General features: G+C 56.6%; 1 protein-coding gene across 1 annotated transcript in view; it reads right to left on the bottom strand.

Moving 5' to 3' along the window:
- CDH4 (cadherin 4) overlaps positions 1 to 19,064 on the bottom strand; it is a gene marked incomplete at its 5' end in the record, with an annotated part of 569,921 nt that overhangs the window by 68,539 nt on the left and 482,318 nt on the right. Inside the window, 2 exons of the mRNA XM_081257492.1 lie at positions 444 to 588; positions 5,517 to 5,672. Coding sequence (XP_081113618.1) covers positions 444 to 588; positions 5,517 to 5,672 — 301 coding nt within the window. The remainder of the gene's footprint in view (positions 1 to 443; positions 589 to 5,516; positions 5,673 to 19,064) is intronic.

Here is a 19,064-nt window from a genome sequence, read left to right on the forward strand (position 1 = left end):
AGGCCTCAGGTGGCCGGCCTCCTCTCTGACCTGCCCCAGGACCTTTGCATATGCTCTTTCCACCCCTAGGTTCCCTCCTGGCCCTTCTCTCAGTGCTGTTCCTTATCACGCATCAGCTCTTGGCCCACAGGGCACCTCCGCAGAGGGACCTTCCCTGGTCTACAGCCGCCCCCATGACTCAGTGCCCCATGGGTTTCCTTCTGAGCCTCATCATCACTGCAATAGCTTCATTCCCTGCTTTTGCTCCTCTGTCTGTGCCCCCTCTGGACCGTGAGGTCTGTGGAGCAGGGACCCCGCTCCCTAGTGCACGCAGTAGGTACTCGTAAACACCCGCTAAAATAAACGCATCAGCGATGAGTCCCCCGGTGCCACCGCGGCGGCAGGGGCCACGTGGCCCTCCCCAAGAGTGGGGCCCCTGCCCGCCCTCGGGGCCCGGGGCTCACCTGGCTTGGCGCCTTCATCCACGGAGCCGTTGCACAGCTGGCGGAGGAACTCGGGGCGGTTGTCGTTCATGTCAATCACGTAGATGTACAGGTCGATGGGGTTCTCCACCTTGTTGCCATTCATGTCCACAGCGTGCGCTCGGAGCTGGAAGGCAGCAAACGCCATCAGGGCCGGCGGCCGCCCAGTGGGGACACACCTGACCGGCCGCCTCAGAACAGCCAAAAGCAGGTTCCTTGGACCCACAGCACTGGGACGGTGGTGACATAACAGCTCCGGGCCCTGCAAGGGGCAGCCCGGGGACACGTCATGAGCCTCAGCTCTCTGTGAATGGGGAAGGGTCCTGAGAGGGCAAAACCGGGTGTCCCATGCGAGCTTGAAACTGACGCGAGGGCCCACACCGATGCCCACCCAGGACCCACTCAGACCATCCCCACACCATTGACCATGAGGGTTCAAGTCCACCTAGAGTAGCTACAGAAAGGCCACTTGTGCCAACCAGGGCTTAGACTCCTGCTGCTGAGAGGTCAGGCCTGTGAGGGAGACACATGGGGGCCTTGAACTTGGGCGTCCACTATGAGGCCACCCTGCTGCCCATTCACACCCCGGCTTATCTGTTCTTGGGGCAGCAAAGAGGAAACGGGTCCAGGGGCCCTGGGGTGGAAGCCCCCCACTCTGCTGGGGAAGGGGCTCCAGGGAACTCCATCTGGGAACGACTTCAAGGTACAAAGGGAAGATACCCTCAACTTGGGCTGGAGGGTCCAGAGAGGCTGCTCGGTCCAGAGGGGCTGCTCAGAGTCACCCCTTCACTTTTGGATTTTTTTCTTTTATTCATTCATTCCCTCAGTCAATATCTATCGAGGGCCCATCTGTGCCAGGCACTGGGCTGCACCCTAGACTATGGCTCAGTGAAACACGGGGCTGCCCTGGGGCTTCTCGTGTAGAAGGGAGATGGACCCTGAGAAGGAAAGGAAGCAATACAGAACGCGTGTGACCACAGCGACCCGCTGGGGTGGGGAGGAGGCCAGGCAGGCCTCTCAGAGGAGATGACGTTGGACCTGAGCCCTGGACAAGGGGCCAAGAGGACAGCAAGTGTGGAGGCCTCGGTGGGGCACGCAGAGTTGGCTGAGCCCTGCAGGCAGCCGTGGGGGCTGGAGTGGGACCACTGGGAACCTGGGATTTAGACGGGAAAACCAAGTCTTGGAGAGTGGAAGGGACCTGCCTGGGGTCTCTCCAGGCCAGAGCTGTGACTGTCACACAGCCATGTCCCGGACCCCATCTTTCTGTAGAAATCACGTTACCCTCCAAGCCGGACACACCGGACCTCAGGGTCTTTACACCAAGACAGCGCCAAGCCCAGGGTGCCCAGAAGAGCCTGTGCTCCAGGCCTCGGGGGGAGGGGCCTCTGAGCGGGGGCTCCACCCACAGTCATCCATGCCACCCCCTCGGCGCCCTGCACCCTGCGCTCTGCCGGCCTCAGGGGAGAGGCAGCAGTGCCCATCCTTGCCTGCAGGAGGGCCTCGTGCCACGTGCAGCGCGCCAGCCCCAGCCCGGAAGCCCTGCGTGGAAGTTTACCCTTGAAACGGCGTGTTTAGCGGGGAGCTCCAGGCTGGCCTCACAGACCAGGAGATCTGATTCATCAGAAGGGGACAAATGAGCGCTGATTCCCAGGACCTGCAGCCCGCTCAGTGGTGTGGCTGCCCCCTCGCAGACTGGCTTGAAGTATCGTGTTTAAACGTCTCAGGATGCTGTGCGGCTGTTTCCACCAACCACCCGCCGTCAGTCCCCAGTTCCGGGAGCCCCGGTGTGCACCTGCCCTGCTGCGGAAGTCCTTCCCGGGGGCCACCAGGCCATCCTTCATCTTGTCAAGTGCAGCCAGGCAATAAGGCACTGAGCCAAAGGTTGAGAAGACTTTTAAAAAGGGTAGTTCTGAGCTACAATTAAAGATATTTTCTAACTAAAGTGACACTGCTGCTTGGGCCGCTATCTTCAGCAGCAGGAACAGCCTGAGTGGAGCCAACGACAGAAAGCGGCTGGTGCGGTTCTCCTCGCCCACCGCCCCCAAGTTCAAATAACATTCCACAGTGTCCGCTGGAAATCTCTAAGAGCCCCCCAGCCCCGTCCATCTCTAAGGCTGTGCACACAGCTGCCAGTTGGGGGACGGGGGTCTGTCTCGGTGGTGGAGACAAGAAAGGTCCTGCGACTTGCAAATCTGAGCATCGCACACCAAGCGAATTTCCCGTGATGAACTGTGGGTGCCTGCGGACCGCGTGCGGGACCCTGTTCTCTCCCCTTCCAGGTGCTCGCTCTTCGTGTCTTAATCATGAGCCACTGGTTTCTTCCTGGGGCACGGGACCCGGAACATTCTATGTGGGCCCTGGAAGTGGCCTCACGTGGACTCTGGAGACGGTCTTCCATCACCACCAGCCTCTGGCTGTCGCCGTGCCCGGGCTCGGGCTGGGGGTGCCCCCAGAACTCTACACGCACTGCCTGCCCTCACGGCCCACGAGGCCCCGTGAGCTGGGTGCTGTCCGGTCCCTACTTTAGAGCCAGGGAAATGGAGGCTCAGGAAGATTAGCGAACTTGCCCAAGGTGACGGTATGTGGGAGAACCCAATAGCAAGCCCTCTTACGGAGTCCTGAGAGAACCTTCTGGGGAGTCATCTTGCAGGGCAGTGACAGCTCGTCTGTCTCACGTTTGTGGGCCTCCACGCGGTCGTCTCATGGTGACCCGGGTCCACAGTTTACCAGCTCCCTCTCAGGTGGGAGAGGTCATCCCACCCACTCCACAGCCAAAGGTGCCGGTGGAAGTGGGGTCGGGGGAACAGAGAGGATTCTAAAAGGGCCGCAAGGATGTGGGGCACTGGTCCCAGGAGGGAGGGCAACGGGGCTCAGCCCATGATCAGGGCAGTCATGTAGTGGGACTGGCCATAGTGGCAGGGAGACTGTCTGGGTGGACAGAGGTAGCCTTGTGGCCTCTAAAATCAGAGCACTTTTCCTGGCCAGCGGCAGGCGGGAGAGTCAGAGACTTGTGGTGCCGTCAGGAGGCGGGAGCGGCCCCTGGCCAACAGCCGCAAGGAACTGGGGGCCTGTCTGCCTCCGGCTCTCCCCTCGGTCTCTCAGTCCGCACGGACTCGTTGGCAGGCGAGGGGAGCCGACCTTGCCCTCGAGCCGTGCCCTGAGCACTGTGGTGGCAGCGTGGGGCGCCAACAGTCACGCTGAGTTGGCGTGTGGCCCGCCGCGAGGCTGGCTGAACACGTGGTGGCTGGGTTGTCCGGCTGGTTCTGTGCACCCACCGTGGCGGCCAACAGTGGGCCGGGAACTCTGGAGACCCCAGACCGCTGCCAGTCGGGTCTCCTTTCCCTGGACCTGGCTCCTGCCTTCCCAGCAGCGGGTCTGGGGGGTGCGGAAGGGGGCTCAGGGAGGCATGTGGTGCCTTCAGCACTGAGCAGCTCTCGGGGTGCCCGGGATCCTCAGGAATGGACGTAACGCTGGGTGTAGCTCTGGGCCGTTTGCACCGAGGCGCAGATGGGGCCCCAGAGGCCCAGACAACCACAAGGTGGGGTCCTCAAGCTTCGGCCTTCCTGTCGATCCCACCTCAAAGGGGGCCACGAGCCTCATGGCCTTGCGTGACCCGCACAGTCACATGGGCCCGGTGTTCAGAAGGGCCTGCGTGTGGTTTAATGCTCTGCCGTCACTGTCTTAAAATCCTTAGTAAGCTCGGAGGGGCCCCCGTTTCATTCTGCGTCGGACCCGGAAATTCTGTAGCCGTCCTGAACATAGGGAAGTAATCGACTGAGAGAGGAAACCCTCGTGGCTCAGAGGGGACTGCTCGCCCCCCACGGTGGGCTCCCACAGGTGCACCTGCTTCTGACGGGACATCAGGAGTCCCTCAGGGGAGGCCGTTGCCAGTGACAGAATCAACCTCCTCCCACCCACTCCCTCCCTTCTGAGAATGGGCTGTGAGCGTCCCCCAAGGGCTGGGCTCTGGTCTCTGGCCAGGGGATGTGGTGTGGACAAGCCTGACGGCTCCCTGCCCGCATGGAGCCTTCCTTCTGGTCCAGGAGGTGGACAATTAGCCCGAAACAAATAACCAGCAAACACGAGGAGCAGCAGAGTCTGGCCGCGCTCAGCAGCTCGGGCTGAAGCCGAGTGAGCTCAGAGCCGGTCAGTAGGATGACACGGGCAGGAGGCTGTGAAGTCCATCCTCTCACGTGAAGGTCTTTGTTTGTAAATTACCATCCAGGAACTGGGAGTTCCGATGTCTTGACGATAACCCCAAAGGCAGCCTTACCAGGGGCTGGGCTCCGTCCTAAATGCCTCACGTGTGGTCACCCATGAGTCCTCGCAACGACACGCTGATGCAGCCTGGCCGTCCGCCCCCTTCGCAGGAGAGAGCACTGAGGCCGGAGAGATTAAGTGCCCAGGTCTCACCTGCTGGGGGCGGGGCTCCAGCCCGTGTGACCCCGCAGGTGCAGACCCTCATCCTGCAAACAAGGATGCAGAGCCCAGAGAGGGGCCTGGCACCAGGGCGGAGGGCATGAGAGCTGAGGCTTCCACCTTGCTCCAGGGCCACTCCCACGGGCCACCAGGCTGTGAGGCCAAGGAGGAAAGGGGTGGACAGTCCCTTTCAGCTGAACCCCGAAGTCTCCACTTTCTCCTCCTTTCTCCCTCTCCACGCACAGCTCTGAGATGGAAACAGCAGTGCTGGCTTCAGAGCTGCCTTTCTGCTCTCAGAGAGGCAGGAACAGAAGGGCAATCAGAGAGGCCGGGGATGGCACAGCATCTCTCGACCTCCCCCGCGACCATCAGAGCTCCTGACAGGTCACGCGGATCCACGTCTTCCAGGTGGATCCACGTCTTCCAGGTGGATCCAGTTCCACCAGTCGCTCCCCCAGTGTGTTCCAGACCCTCCCAGCATCACCCAGGAACGTGTTACAAGTGCAAATTCTTGGCCCACCCAGCCCCATGAAATAGACACTCTGGGTGGTGCCCTGCACGCCCCTGGGCTTTTCTGATACAGACTTGTGTTTGCCCTCCCCCACCGCTCAGGGGCCTGAGGCCATGGACACTCACATGGTAGGAGGCTCGCTCCTCCCGGTCCATGGGCCGTGTGACATACATCCGGCCAGACATGGAGTCGATGCTGAAGACCTCCACCGGGGGCTGGTCGGCGCCCACGCCCGTGATGCTGTAGCGGATAGGGATGTCGCTGTCTTTGTCGGACCGGATCTGGAAGGAGGAGCAGATGGAGGGGAGGGTCAGGCTGCAGTGTGAGCAGGGCCACGTTCATCCCACCTGCCAGCCACACACGTGGCCTCTCCCAGGTGCATCTGGGGCCACAGCCAATGCTTCGTCCACTCTGGGGACCAGAAGGGCAGGCAGAGGCCAGGGGTTTACTGAGAGCCACCGCTGCACGTCCAGTGGCCCACCAGGTGACAGGGGAGGACAGGACACAACATTCCAAGAGGAAAGGGTGTGCAGCGAGCATGGCAGAGCCAATGACGCCGACGGGAGAGCCTGCAAGTGATGGTCTGAAGTGGCTGAGGACCCAGTGCAAACACCCAGCATATCAAACCTCGACAAAGATGAGGGCAAGGGAACAGCACACTCCACGGAGGTCTGAGGGAAAAAGGTCGGCGCCCAATACACTTGTGCCCCCGAGCTGTCATCCGTGTAGGAGGGAACAGACATTTCTGGATGTGCAAAGATGCAGAAAATGTCCTATGTTCTTCCTCCTTTGACAGAGGCCCTGAGAGGTGGGTCACAGCAAGGATCTCAAGAACGGGGGCTGCGACAGAAACGGCCCACAACCAGTATTTAGACACAGAAACTTAACTCTGAAAATTGTTGTCAACGTGGTTTTATGGAGCTGAGTACAAGCATAAAAGTTTATTTTTTATTTTTGTAACAGAAACTGTATATTGTTGAAAAAACAATTTAATAATGATTATCTGGGTCCCAAATCCAAAGTAAGTTAGCAAAGCCTGAGAGTTGGGGGAAGAAACGGACAGAACAGAGAAAAACGCACGATTCTGTGTTTTATGTGGGGGGGGGGCGGGGCTACACAGAAACAACATGTCACTTCTGACCAGATCATTAGACAAACATACGTCTTTGGGAAACAGAAAGGACACCAGCAGAATTAAACAAAGACGTACGTCGTTCATTCAGATGAAGCAAAGACTCTTGTCACATAAGGGTCAGTTAATAATCACAGACACCGTGAAAGACTTGTCCGAAAGTGGGAAACTGTAAATATGCCACAAGGATGTGAAAGGAATAACTGATGGGGTCAAATTAAGATTAGCATAAAACTCTGAATACACCTTTAGAAAATACAACTTTTAAAAATCAAAGCCCAGGGGACCATGGCAACATTTTATAATAAAATGGACCACAATGAAAACCTCAAAAAACTGCACAAAGCAAAACTGACCAGGACATTTTATTAGAATAATGCAATTAAAATTTAATGATAATTTTAAAGAGACATTTTGGAAAACATTCTGAAGTAACCCCAGGTTAAGGAATCAAAACTACATTTAGAGGTGATTTAAAAATAGTAATGACAAGGAGACGATTACACAGTGAAACCCAAGGAATCTGGCCAGAGATTGAATCAAGGCAAACCCTTAACTTCAAATGTTTTCATCATTAAAGTAGAATTACAGTGAATGAACTGAGCATTTGGCTCCAGAAGGAAAGGAATGACAAAGCAGGATGCGGCAAACACCCAAGTAACTGATTAAGACGAATGCAGAAATTTCTAAATCTGAAAACAGAAAAACTGGAAGAAGTGATAAATAGATTCAAGAGCTGTACTTCGGAGAAAAATCCACAAGAAAATAGACGTGCCTTTGGCAAATTTAAGAGAAAAAAATAAGACTTAAAAGAACATTTTATTCTTTATATTTTATGTTAGCCAAGTCGAAAATCTTGACGAAACTGTTTACTTTTTGAGAAAATATAAAATTTCAAACTCAGCTAGAAAGAAGAGCAAATGTGAAGAGACCACTATTTCTTTAGGAAATTCCTCCGCAAAGGGCTCCAGGGTCAGGTGAGCTTACCTAGGAGGTGTTTGAAAGTTTTCCAGAGCAGAGGACACAAGAGAAAAAGCAATCCCCCTGGTTTTACAAATCCTCCTTGGATCCCATTCTCCTCCTGAGGGCACAAAGTAAGGTAACTGCAAACCAATCCCACACAGAGACGGAGATGTTACGGTCGGAACAAAAATACCAGCAGGTGGGGTTCAACCTGCACTAGGGCCGCCATCATCACATCCAAACGGGAGGGCTCAGGTGTGACCTGAGAGTGAGTCCTTGTTAGAAGCTCCAGCAGAGCAAACATCCAAAGAGCCTGTATGGTCCTCACTGTTTCTGCTACTTTTGTAAACGGTCAGGCCACGTTAAATGAGACCAGATTTATTTTGCAAACAAATCGGTCTTACCGTGATTACCTCTGGTAGGAATGTGGGTGATTGTAGAGAGAAAAATTAGGTTTTGGTAGAAAGCTGTGCCTTGAGATTCTAGTCCTGTTTGTTGTCTTTGAGGTTTTATTTTCTACCTGTAACTGGGCTGGATCCGCGTTCTTCTAGTTTCCTCAAATATCTGGCCGCGCTTCTCCAAACCAACGTTTCTAATGTTCTCCTGCCCGCCCCCCATCCCCCCATCCCCCCATCCCCCCCCCTTTTTTGGTCACGCCTCACAGTTGCAAGATCTTGGCTCCCCGACCAGGGATCGAACCCACGCCCTTGGCAGTGAAAGCGCCGAGTCTTAACCACTGGACCACCAGGGAAGCCCCTTCTCCTGCCTTTCTGACTTGGAATCACTAAGAACAAAACTGTCCTTTCCCCAAAGTCCTGCAAACTAAGGCTGGATGACTGGGTATGAACTTCAGAGAAGCCCCCGAAACAGCTCATGTACCGACAGCCTGCCTGCCTGTTGCCATGCCGACATTCAGAAAGTCCCCTGGAACATGCAATGACCTCATCAGAGGCAACCAGACTGCAGAAGGTGCTGTGAGATCACCGACCAGAAATCTTCTCGACTGGCTGCCCAGGACTCAGAAACAGGTTTAGAGCCAGTTCCAACCATTAACTTTGTTTTTCTTTTCCTTCCATGGAAATGCCTCATATTATACACCTGACTGTTTGCATCCTGCAGAGCCATCCTGCAACCCTGCCTCCTGAAATGAGACTACTGCTAACTGAACTGAGAGACAGGTTCAGTGAGATGGAGCAACCCGCCAGCCCAGCTGCTAGGCTGCGAAACTGCTTGGGGGAGCGTCAAAGGCGGGGATGAAGGTTAGCAAGACGCCACCCCCAAGTATGCCGCTGGGTGTAGTGACTGTTTTCAGCTGCAGGACCTTGAGAAACAGCAGGTGCAGGAGGAGTTTTCTCTGAGCTCCCTCATCCGCCTGGAGACAGACTCAAAGAGGCTCAGGTGCCACAGATCCCCTCCCCCCAGGGTGGGGTTATCACCTGAGAAAGATGATTGCCTCTAGTCTTGGGAGGGGGGCTAGAAGAGACAAGCACACCCAGGCCGACCTGCCACACGACCACACCTCCCAGCCCTCCTCCAAGGGTCCATCATCTTTCCTACAAGTCACTTCCTCTCCCTTGAGAGGCCTACATTCCCCTCCCCTTTTCCTCTTAGACTTGAATTCTCAGCCATCTTGGGGAGCTACTCATTTTTCCCTGGGTCCCCCACGTATACATGACGCACTCATGTTAATAAACTTCTGCTGCTTGTTCTCTTGTTAATCGTTTATTACGGGGGTCTCAGCCAGGAACTCAGAAGGAGAGAGAGAAATTTACTCTTCCTCCCCCTACACGCCAAAGTGGGATTTATCTCAGAAACTAAGGGTGGCTTTTTCTCGGGCAACTTATTTCTGTAGCACAATAATTATCACAGGACGGTCTCCATGGAGGCTCCACAGAGATTTGATAATGAACATCCTTTCCAGCTGAACCTGGATCATAAGAACAAGCCATCCCCCAGAAAACGCCACTTCCGAGAAAATTCGGTCCAATAGAGGACACCTTTCCTAAACCACCATTTACTGTTAACACACCAGAGTCGACCCCCCCAGGGCACGAGCGTGGGGGCAGGGACCCCAGACGCCCCATCGGCGATAGCGGCCTCTTACCTCCTTCGCGACAGGACGGGGAAGAGAAAATATCAGGAACCGGTGGTCCGAAGGAGGCGACGCTTTCATCCCACAGGTATCATGGAGGTCAGCGTGACGTGCGCTGCTTGGGGGCCGACGGGAGCCTCCGAGAGAAGCCACGCGCGCACACGCACACACGCACGCACACGCACGCGCACGCACTGTCCGCGTGACGGGCGCCTTCACTCCGGCTTCCCCAGCTCCACCCTCCTCCCTCTCCTACCGTCACGTCCGGTTCTCCTGGTCCTTGTCCGCCCTGAGCAAGACCACTGAGAATGGCCGGGCCGGACGCCCCCCACGGACCCCTGGGCCGGGGCACCGCCCGCTTTCTGCCTGGACTGAGCGGGGCGTGGAGCCCGAACGGCCCTGCAGAGATTGGGGGCACGGGGGACACATCCGGCCCACCCAGTGTGCTTCCCCACCCCGCCCTCTCCGGGCCAGGCTGCCCGTCCTTCACAGGGAAGTTAGTCATGAAACGAATGAAAAGAACCCGCTACACATTTCAAGATTTTATTTTTTGCAAAGAAATCTCATTACATCCTGACCGTCGAGCCGCGTTCCCTTAGTTCTCCAGGTGCCGTTTGGCGGCGCCTTCGGAAATACGCACAGGATGCCCTGAATTCTCCCACAGTTTACCGTATTAAGAAGAAATACTGTGCAGATGAATTCACCAGATCAGGGGAGAGCAGTTTCCCCTTGATTTGTGTCTGGAAAATGAGAAAAACATCACAGCAGCGTCCGGAAGGACCGTGAATAAAGAGTGGAGGCGGGCATTTCCATCACCCATCTCACTTTTATGACGCCACCGAGAATTACACTCTTTTGCATTTGTTCCTAAAGGACGGAACAGATGGTAAAAGGTTCGTTTAAAGTGACGCCGACATTAAATAACGTACGGTGCCTGGCCATTGTGTTCGCCCAGGGACCTCGCTCGGAGGGCTGGATCTGTCCTTAGGAAAGGCTGGATGAAATGCAGGATTCTGGCAGAATCTCCCCCAAGGAGAAGGTATTTGCCTAATTTCGAATAAACTTGAAACTTGGAGGAAAGTCACCACGTGTGGTTTTGAATTGCAAACGCCTTGGAGGTTTATTCCCAAAGAATTGAAGGGGAGGAGAATCCCACTGGACCTGCAGAGAAAAGCCTGCCTCAGGACAGGCAGAGACCCAGTCAGCCCAGGGGACACCGTCAGTGCAGACTGGGCCCCTGGTGTTTCAACGATGTCTTCTCTTGGCCCACGTGGCCTGTGCTGTGTGCCAGGCCCCATCACGCTGGACAGACACAGCCCTGCCCTCACGCGGTTCATGGACCAGAGGAATTAGATCTAAAAAAGTGACAGCCTCTCAGTGCAGTGTAAAGTGATAATTATAAAATGGGGGAAGAACAGGGTCTGTGAGAGATCCTGATGTAAGGACTTGGGGGGCAGAGAGAATTTTCAAAAATGTCCAGTTAAAATTGAGTGTTTGGTCTTGTCCACCACGGTACATGATTCCTGGACATGCATGTACATACACATACATAGAAACATGCATACGCACATAAAACAGACATGTAATCACACCCAAACACACACACCTGTGCACATACATATAAGCATACACACGTGTGCACATGCGTGCACACGACTGGATCTCCTCTCCTTTTGCTCTAAGTCTCTTGGAAGGCGATGGCTATTCTGCATCTTAATGGCTTTGCCATGCCACTAATAAGGCCTCCGTGACCCTGTCCCCATGTTTTGAAAGATGCTCTCAAAACCCTTCGGATCAAGTTCTTCCACAAGGATGTAATTCTTCGGTGAAGTATTGTAGCGCTTTCTCCTTGTATGATAGTAACCCCAGAGACCTTCCCAGGAAGACAGGTTGCAGACCCTCATTTGTGTTACGTTTTGGGGGTTTTGAGCTGCCTGCAGCAGGGGGAGAAGCTCTGAGTCGTGGCAGCAGACGCTTTGCCCCCACCCACCCCAGGCTGGCCAGGACGCAGGCGGGCAAATCTACACTTGGCCGTGACTGCGGCCGGCCAGGAGGCTGCAGCCAAGTTTCCTTTACAATCCGACTCTCACCAGAGCCAGAGTTAAGAGCACTCTTTCACCTTAAATGTATCTGCGGCTTCCCCGCGGCCTCAGCTGGTCCTCACGGCCCTCACGTTGGCCCGCGACGCTGGGGCTTCTAGATTTTCATGCTGACAGAGAATCAGGGTTTTCTCAGGTTTTGTGTCCGACACCCCGTCTGCTCTGCAGGGACGGCTCGCCTGTCCCCGCCCCCCCCCCGCCCCCACTGTTGAGCACTAACGCCGCCCCACACCCTCCTCTGGGCCCTAGGAACACAGACAGGCTGTCTGTCCCCACGGATGGCAGGTGCAGGCCTGGCACGGTGAACAGAGTAGGTGCTCAATCTCCCTCTTTCCACAGGAGAACTATCTTCTCTGAGCCCCGAGGGAGGAGGCGGAGGGAAGGGGGGGCCCCCGAGGGGGCGGCAGGTGGTCGAAGATCCCAGGTGGGAGGGAGACGGTCCACCCAGCCCTGTGGCTACTGTCTGGGGGCAAAGAAACAGCCGGGAAATAGGGAGGGGGGAGAGAAGAGAGGTGGTCACCCCTCCCCAGGTGAAAACCTGGAGCAAAAGAAGGAGGAGGGGGGACCACCCCCGGGTGCCTGCAGAGGCTTCTGGGGGCCCTGGGGGGCTGGGGGAGGGAGTCAGCGGGAACCGAGGGGTGTGGTGTCACCTGGTCCGCAGGCCTCCGGCAGGAGAGGAAGGAGGCTTGGGGAGGGGCTGGCCCCCGGGAGGGGTGAGCTGATGGGACCAACAGCAGGACGGCCCATCCTCAGCCTGCTCTTCACTGTGTTTATCTCGGGCTTCTTTGCCCAAATTAGGGCTTCCCTCCTTACGTGTCCTTATTATGCCTCGGAAGCCTGAAGCTGGCACCGAGCTCCCCTGTGAAGAGGAGGGTTCCAGGAATCTCCACCCACCCCTGCAACTCCTTAAGGAACGATGAAAGAAAAGTCCCAGAATGTCGGCCCCACTGACGATCCGGTCCAGCCCCTTCTGCAGATAGGGAGACTGAGGCGCAGAGAGGCTAAGGGTGGACGAAGGTTTCACAAGGAGTCCAGGATCGAGGGCAGAGTTCCCAGGTCTTGTCTCGGTCACGCTGCCTTCCTAGGAAGCTTCGAAGAGCAGAAGGGAGGGCTTCCCTGGTGGCGCAGTGGTTGAGAGTCTGCCTGCCGATGCAGCGGACACGGGTTCGTGTCCCGGTCCGGGAAGATCCCACATGCTGCGAAGCGGCTGGGCCCGTGAGCCATGGCCGCTGAGCCTGCGCGTCTGGAGCCTGTGCTCCGCAACGGGAGAGGCCGCAGCAGTGAGAGGCCCGCGTACCGCAAAAAAAAAAAAAAAAAAAGCAGAAAGGGAGGCTGAGGAAGCTGTGCCCACTTGTGCAGATGAGAGACTGGGCCCAGGAGGTCTCTGTGTCTCCCCAGGGTCTCTCGACCCCTGATGGGAATCTCAGACCCCAGGTGTCACTCTCATTCCAGCTGGTTTTACAAATACACAGGGATTGCTGAAGTTCCATGCTTTGAAAGGTCACCGTGGGCTTCCCTGGTGGCGCAGTGGTTGAGAATCTGCCTGCCAATGCAGGGGACACGGGTTCGAGCCCTGGTGTGGGAAGGTCCCATATGCCGCGGAGCAACTAGGCCCGTGAGCCACAACTACTGAGCCTGCGCGTCTGGAGCCTGTGCTCCGCAATGAGAGGCTGCGACAGTGAGAGGCCCATGCGCGCACCGCGATAAAGAGTGGCCCCCGCTCGCCGCAACTAGAGAAAGCCCTTGCACAGAAACGAAGACCCAACCCAGCCAAAAAAAAAAAAAAAAAGTCACCGTGGCTCTAAGGCCCAGGACTACTAGAACGTCACTTTGTTTTTGAAAGTGATCATGAAATTATAACCAAATCCTACGTGACGCAGTAAAGTTTAATTTAAAAGCCCTTTGCCATGGCGCTGGGCGAGCAGCAAGATCTGGCCAGAATAAAACTGTTCTCTCAAGTGAATGGGGCAAACCTGGGGCCGAGGGTGAGTCAGGATCCATACTTCCCTCCCCAACTCTTCCTTGATTCTTGAACATTACTTTTAAAAGGCTTGACAATGTTTGTATTTCTTGCATTTTACGAAACACTTTCCATGCACAATGAAATTCAACTTTCAATTATTTTCAACTAGGTTCTTGTAATGAGCAGAAAAACCCAGAATGTGATAGGGAAAGGCATTTGTTGTGTAACACTGACACTATTATACATCACCATTCACAGTTACTTTGAGTTTTATAAATCATGAAAAAACCCCTCAAAGTCGTATGAATATTAATGAAAGCCATGAATATGTTCTTACAAAATTTGCCTGGTGGGGAAGAGAGAATTAGATGCTTCTCAAAAGTGCCCTTCAGGTTGTACCGAATTAACAAAGACAGGCAGCTACTTAATTCAGGGTGTGGATGACAGAAGACATTACTGCCGACAGCGGGAACGGGGCAGAGTCCACTCCTGGCTCTCACTCAGGCAGCAGAAGCCCGATTTCCTTCTGGGGGGCCATTGTTCCCCACTGCGAGTGGTCCTGGGGAGCAGTCGGTCAAGACGCCCTGCCCTGCCCTGGGCAACAGGCAGGCCTATGAGCAGAGCTGGCCAATCAGCTTCTCCTCTCAACTGTGGATGTTGAGTCAAGAAAGAGTGGGGGGTGGGAAATATGGCTGGAGCCCCTCCGCTGCAGGGCCATCTCCCTGTCAAGACCCAGTGCCCTGGGGCCACCTGCTGGCCAGCCTTCCCTTCCAGTCCGTCTGCGTGAGGAGGGGTAGCTGCAGTGGGTTCCCCCGTTGCATTCAGTCAAACCTCTGCCTGACCCAGATGTAGTCGGAGGGGCCCTTAACATTGCACGGGGCAGGGAAGCTCTAACCAGAGGGCAGCGTCCCCGTGGTGCCCAGGCCCCTGCCTATGCCGCCTCCCCACGGAGGCCCACCCGACTTCTCCATCCCAGTGTGCGGTGGGGTTCCCCGCAAGCAGAGCCGGAGATGGGAGTCTTGTGTGAGTGGTCGCCTGGGCAGAGCCTGCAGGAGCAGAGGCAGGAGAGGAGAGATGCGGGCTGGGCTGGGGTCTGGCTTCAGACCCATCTCCCGGGGGAGCTCTGGAGCCTCCGGGTGAAGAGGGGGCCTCCGTGGGCCAGCCCAGGGTGAGGAGGGTCCGTCCTCTGCTGAGGTTTAGAGCGGCGGCTCCCAGGGAGCTGGGTGGCACCAGCGCCTGCTACACCCTGCCTCATCGTCTCCCCAGCCCTCCCATTGCAGCTTTTTCCTGCTTATGCTTTTGTTGACTGCTCTCTGTCTCCCCCACTGCACTGTCCAGGAGATGCTCAGGAGAGACGGTCACTTGGCTTGCAGCAAAGTTTAATTTAACTTAGCACCCGGCCTCGAGTGGTGTTTAGTCGACACCTGGTACCTGGGCAGCCTCCTGGAAAAGTGAGGGCTCTGAGCCGAAGTCTGGGCAGGTCTGCGGCTTCCCTGGAGCTGCCTGAACTTGACAGCTAACGAGGGCTGTTGCTGCACAGAAGCCAGAGTGGGGACAGATTTCCTTCCAAGGCCCCAGGCTGGGAATACACCTGTCCATCAGGGAGCAGAGTCTACGGGGGACGCTTACTGCCTCAGCCCGATGGAGGCAGGGATCCGCGGGGCGAATGGCTCTTGTGGGCTGCAGTTCACCCTCAGATCTGCTGCCCACGCTTTGCCTGTTGTCATTTCTGGTCCCCCAAATGAAGAGTCAAGCGTCTCGTCAGGAACGCTGCTTCATTAATATGTAATGTGTGTCCCTGCCTGCCTCTGGAAGGCCCTGCACACAGTCTCTGACAAGGGATGACCCCAGACAGGATCCAGTCCTTGGAGACGGAGGCTGCAGCAGCCAGACCATGGCTGGGGTTGGGGGAGGCCCAGGCGGAGCTCGAGGGGGCAGGTCTGAGCAGGAGGACGGAGACCAGCCCCCAGACCCGGAAGGAGAGGAACAGTGTCGGGGGGGTGGGTGGGAGTGAGGGCTATTTGAGGGACAGCGAGTGCGGTATGAGGCTGCATGCAGGCTGAGGCGGGGCACTGGGGCAGCCACCGTCCTGGCGTGTCTGCAGAGACCCACCCCTGCTGTCTTTGGAAACTGCTGCCTGGCGCTGCTCTGTAGGGACCCATGGGGAGGGCCCTTCCATGGGCTACAGGAGTACCTCCCCTGGCCCTGGGATTGGCTCAGGGAGAGGCATGTGACCCAAGCTGGGCCAATGGGAGTGCAGCTTCCCCCGGCCCTGTGATTGGCTCAGGGAGGGCATGTGATCCAAGTAGGGCTAATGGGAGTGACTCCTTTTGGAGGGAACGTCTCCTCCTTACTCGGGTGATCCTGCACCTTCTAGGAAGGTCATCCTGTTTCCACCCAGGGACCCAGGAGAGGCGCCCTCTCCTCTCTAGCTCTGCACCTTGGCCAAGACCCTTAACCCCTTGTTTTATTGTCCTCACTGGAAATGGGATTCATATGCCAACCTTGCAGGGCTGTTGTTGTCAGCTTCCCCAGACCCAGGATTTGAGCAGAGGCGTTGAGAACAGAGCTCAACAGCACTCTTCACCCAGGTTTTTACTGCTCGCCAAGAGCTGTTGACCTTTAAATAAAATGGCTGCTTCTCAGTCAGAATTCAGCCCCCAGATTCCAGATTGAGGCTGGGTCTCCACCATCGCTGCGAGATTCATTCTAACCAAATCTTACGTCCTATTATCCTCGGTTGTGGGAGGGCTCGTACCCCCCCACCACCCCCCACCCCCCTACCACCCCAGGTTCGGGGGCTCTGGAGCCACAGGAAAGGAGTAGCTGGCAGGGGGGGCAGACAGGCTTATTCAGTGATGCTGCGGGGACCACACGTGTGAGGCCCCTTTTGGGGACCAGGGAAGATGGACTTTAAGCAAACTCCATCCACGGAGGGGTCCCATAAGAGCTGAGAGCGCCAGCTCCTCTAGGAAGTGTGAGACCCGACCCTCCTCCCAAGGGATCTTCCCCCTCCCTGCCCTTTGCAGCCTCAGATCAGCTCAAATGCCACCTCCTCAAGCAATCGCCCCTGACTGCCCTGCCTGTGAGTTACTCTCTTCAGGCGCCTCTTTTCAAATCATCTTTAAACTCGATTCAACCTGGGGTGTGTGCTGACTTATTTATGGCCCATTTCCCCCTCCACTGGCTGCCCAACTCTGTGCGTGTGCCCGGAACCATGGAGAGGTGTGGAGTGGATGGATGAGGAGTGCTGCCGAGACGCTGCTCCGTGGAGCAGAGGACAGGTGCCTGTCCCCAGGTGGCACATCAAGTCTTCATCAGGCCCCACGTTTGTTCTCAGTTGTTCTTCTTTTCTTTGTCAGGGGCACCCAGGGATGACTGCTCTGCATCAGGCCCTGTGCTGAGCCTTGTCTCACCGACTTCTGCAACAGCCCTCAGAGAGGTGGTGCTAACCCACTTTAGATGAAGAGACTGAGGGTCAGGGAGGTGGAGCCAGGGCGCGAATCCAGACATCCCTCTGCTTGGTCACCACTCGACACCCCAGGCTATCTGGGGCCCAGTGAGGAATGGCCACAAAGCCTCGGGAAAGCACTAGTGCCTGGTTGTGGGAAAGCTGAGAAGGCTTCCTGGATGAGGCAGAGATGAGAGGGGCCTGCATTTCCTGGTGCCACACCTTCTTAGCATCAGTTCCCTGGAGCTTGATGGCAGGAGCAACAGCAAGGAGCCTGAGGGGCCTCGCCAGGTGGGGTGGTGGCCAGAGAGAGCGACACAAGCAGGTCTGGGCGCAGAGGAGCCCGCTGCTGAATCCTCCCGAGGCACCGCCCTTCCTGCTAGAAGGAGGCCCCCAGCAGCCCCCAGAGTCTCCAGTGAAGAGCAAAGACACCCATGTCCACATATGTTCTTAGGGAGGGGATGGTCAATAGCTGGTTGCTCGAGAGTGGGGAGGTCATTTGTCTCAGGGCTTCCCCGAGGTCTCCCTCACAGCCCCAAGCCCCCGATTCATATTCTGAGCCATGCCTGTGCCTTTGGCATCTTTGTACCCATTTCCTGCGCCGTGTGCCCCGAATCCACTGCCTCTCGCCAACACGCCAGGAGTGGCTCAGGTGCCGAGCGGTCCCCCTCCTGCTCTGCATGAGCGGGAGAGAAGCTGCAGCGTCAAGAACTCAGGGTTCCCATGAGCTCTAATGGACTTTTGGTCTGTTTGCCAAACACACCCAACTGTCCAGCCCATGGCACTCCAGCCAGGCAGCCCCCGGAAGCCTTGTCTCCCGCCCCAGCTGGGGCCAGGGGTGGAGGGGGAGGGCTGCACCGTGTCACCAGGAGGGAGAGCCATCGGCCCCCAAGCCTCATGAACGTGGCCGCTCTCGTGGCAAAAGCAAGGCGGCCCTCAGCCAGCCGGCGCGTCCTGCCGGGGGCTGTCAGCACTGAGGGTGCTTCCACGGGGCTCCTGGAGCCCAAACCTGCCCTGATGGCTTGTCCAGAGTAAATGCTGGCGGGGGAGCACCCACTCCCTGGCCCCCCTCCACAGGAGGCCCACAGACCACATGGAGCCAGGCTGGTGGTTCCTCAAAAATGAAAGAGTCCCCGTGGGACCCAGCAATTCTATCAGGCGTCGGGCCCAGAGGACTGAACGGTGGTCGAAGAAGCGCTTGTGCCTGAGAGTTCACAGCAGCCGAAAGGTGGAAACAGCCCACGACTGTCAACTGTCAACTGCTGAAAAGAGTAGCGGAATGTGGTCCGGCGCTGCAGTGGAACGTTATCAGGCCATAAAAAGGAACGAAGGCCTGATACAGGTCATGGCATGCACGGATGTCACACACATGCTCAGTGAGAGAAGCCGGACACAGAAGCCCACATGCTGTACGATTCCACAAACATCCGGAACAGGCAAATGCACAGAGACAGAAAGCAGAGTCATGGTTGCCGGGGGGCTGGGGGAGGAGGATGGGGAGTGACTGCTTAAAGGGTAGGGGATCTCCTTTTGGGGGGATGAAAAGGTTCTGGAACGAGATGGTTGTGAATGTCCTAAATGTCACTAAGGGTACATCTTATGTTGTGTGCATTTTACCAAAATAAAAAAAGCTGGGGTCGGGGAGACCCACTGAGGCTGTCACTCAGAAGGTTCCAGCACAGCCCCCCGACCAACGTCCAAGTTCCCACACCTGTGGACACAGGTGGCCTGTGAGCAGCACGGGGAGACAGCCTGAGGTCCTAGAACGGCCGCCCTGCTGGGAAGCAGCGTGTCCCCGGCCTTCACTCTCGAGACCCCCCGGGTGGCTTGCTAAAGACAGGGAGACAGCACGGGCCAGTGGACCTGCCACGCCACTGGCTGTGAGGACCTGACGTGATGGTGACGGGGACCCAGACTGTGGCTCAGGTGCTTTCGATTTAAGGCAAAAGGAGCAGCTGTGTGCTTATCCCCGA

The sequence above is a fragment of the Mesoplodon bidens genome, assembly GCF_964165515.1.
Source record: "Mesoplodon bidens genome assembly, chromosome: 15".
Lineage (NCBI taxonomy): Eukaryota > Metazoa > Chordata > Mammalia > Artiodactyla > Ziphiidae > Mesoplodon > Mesoplodon bidens.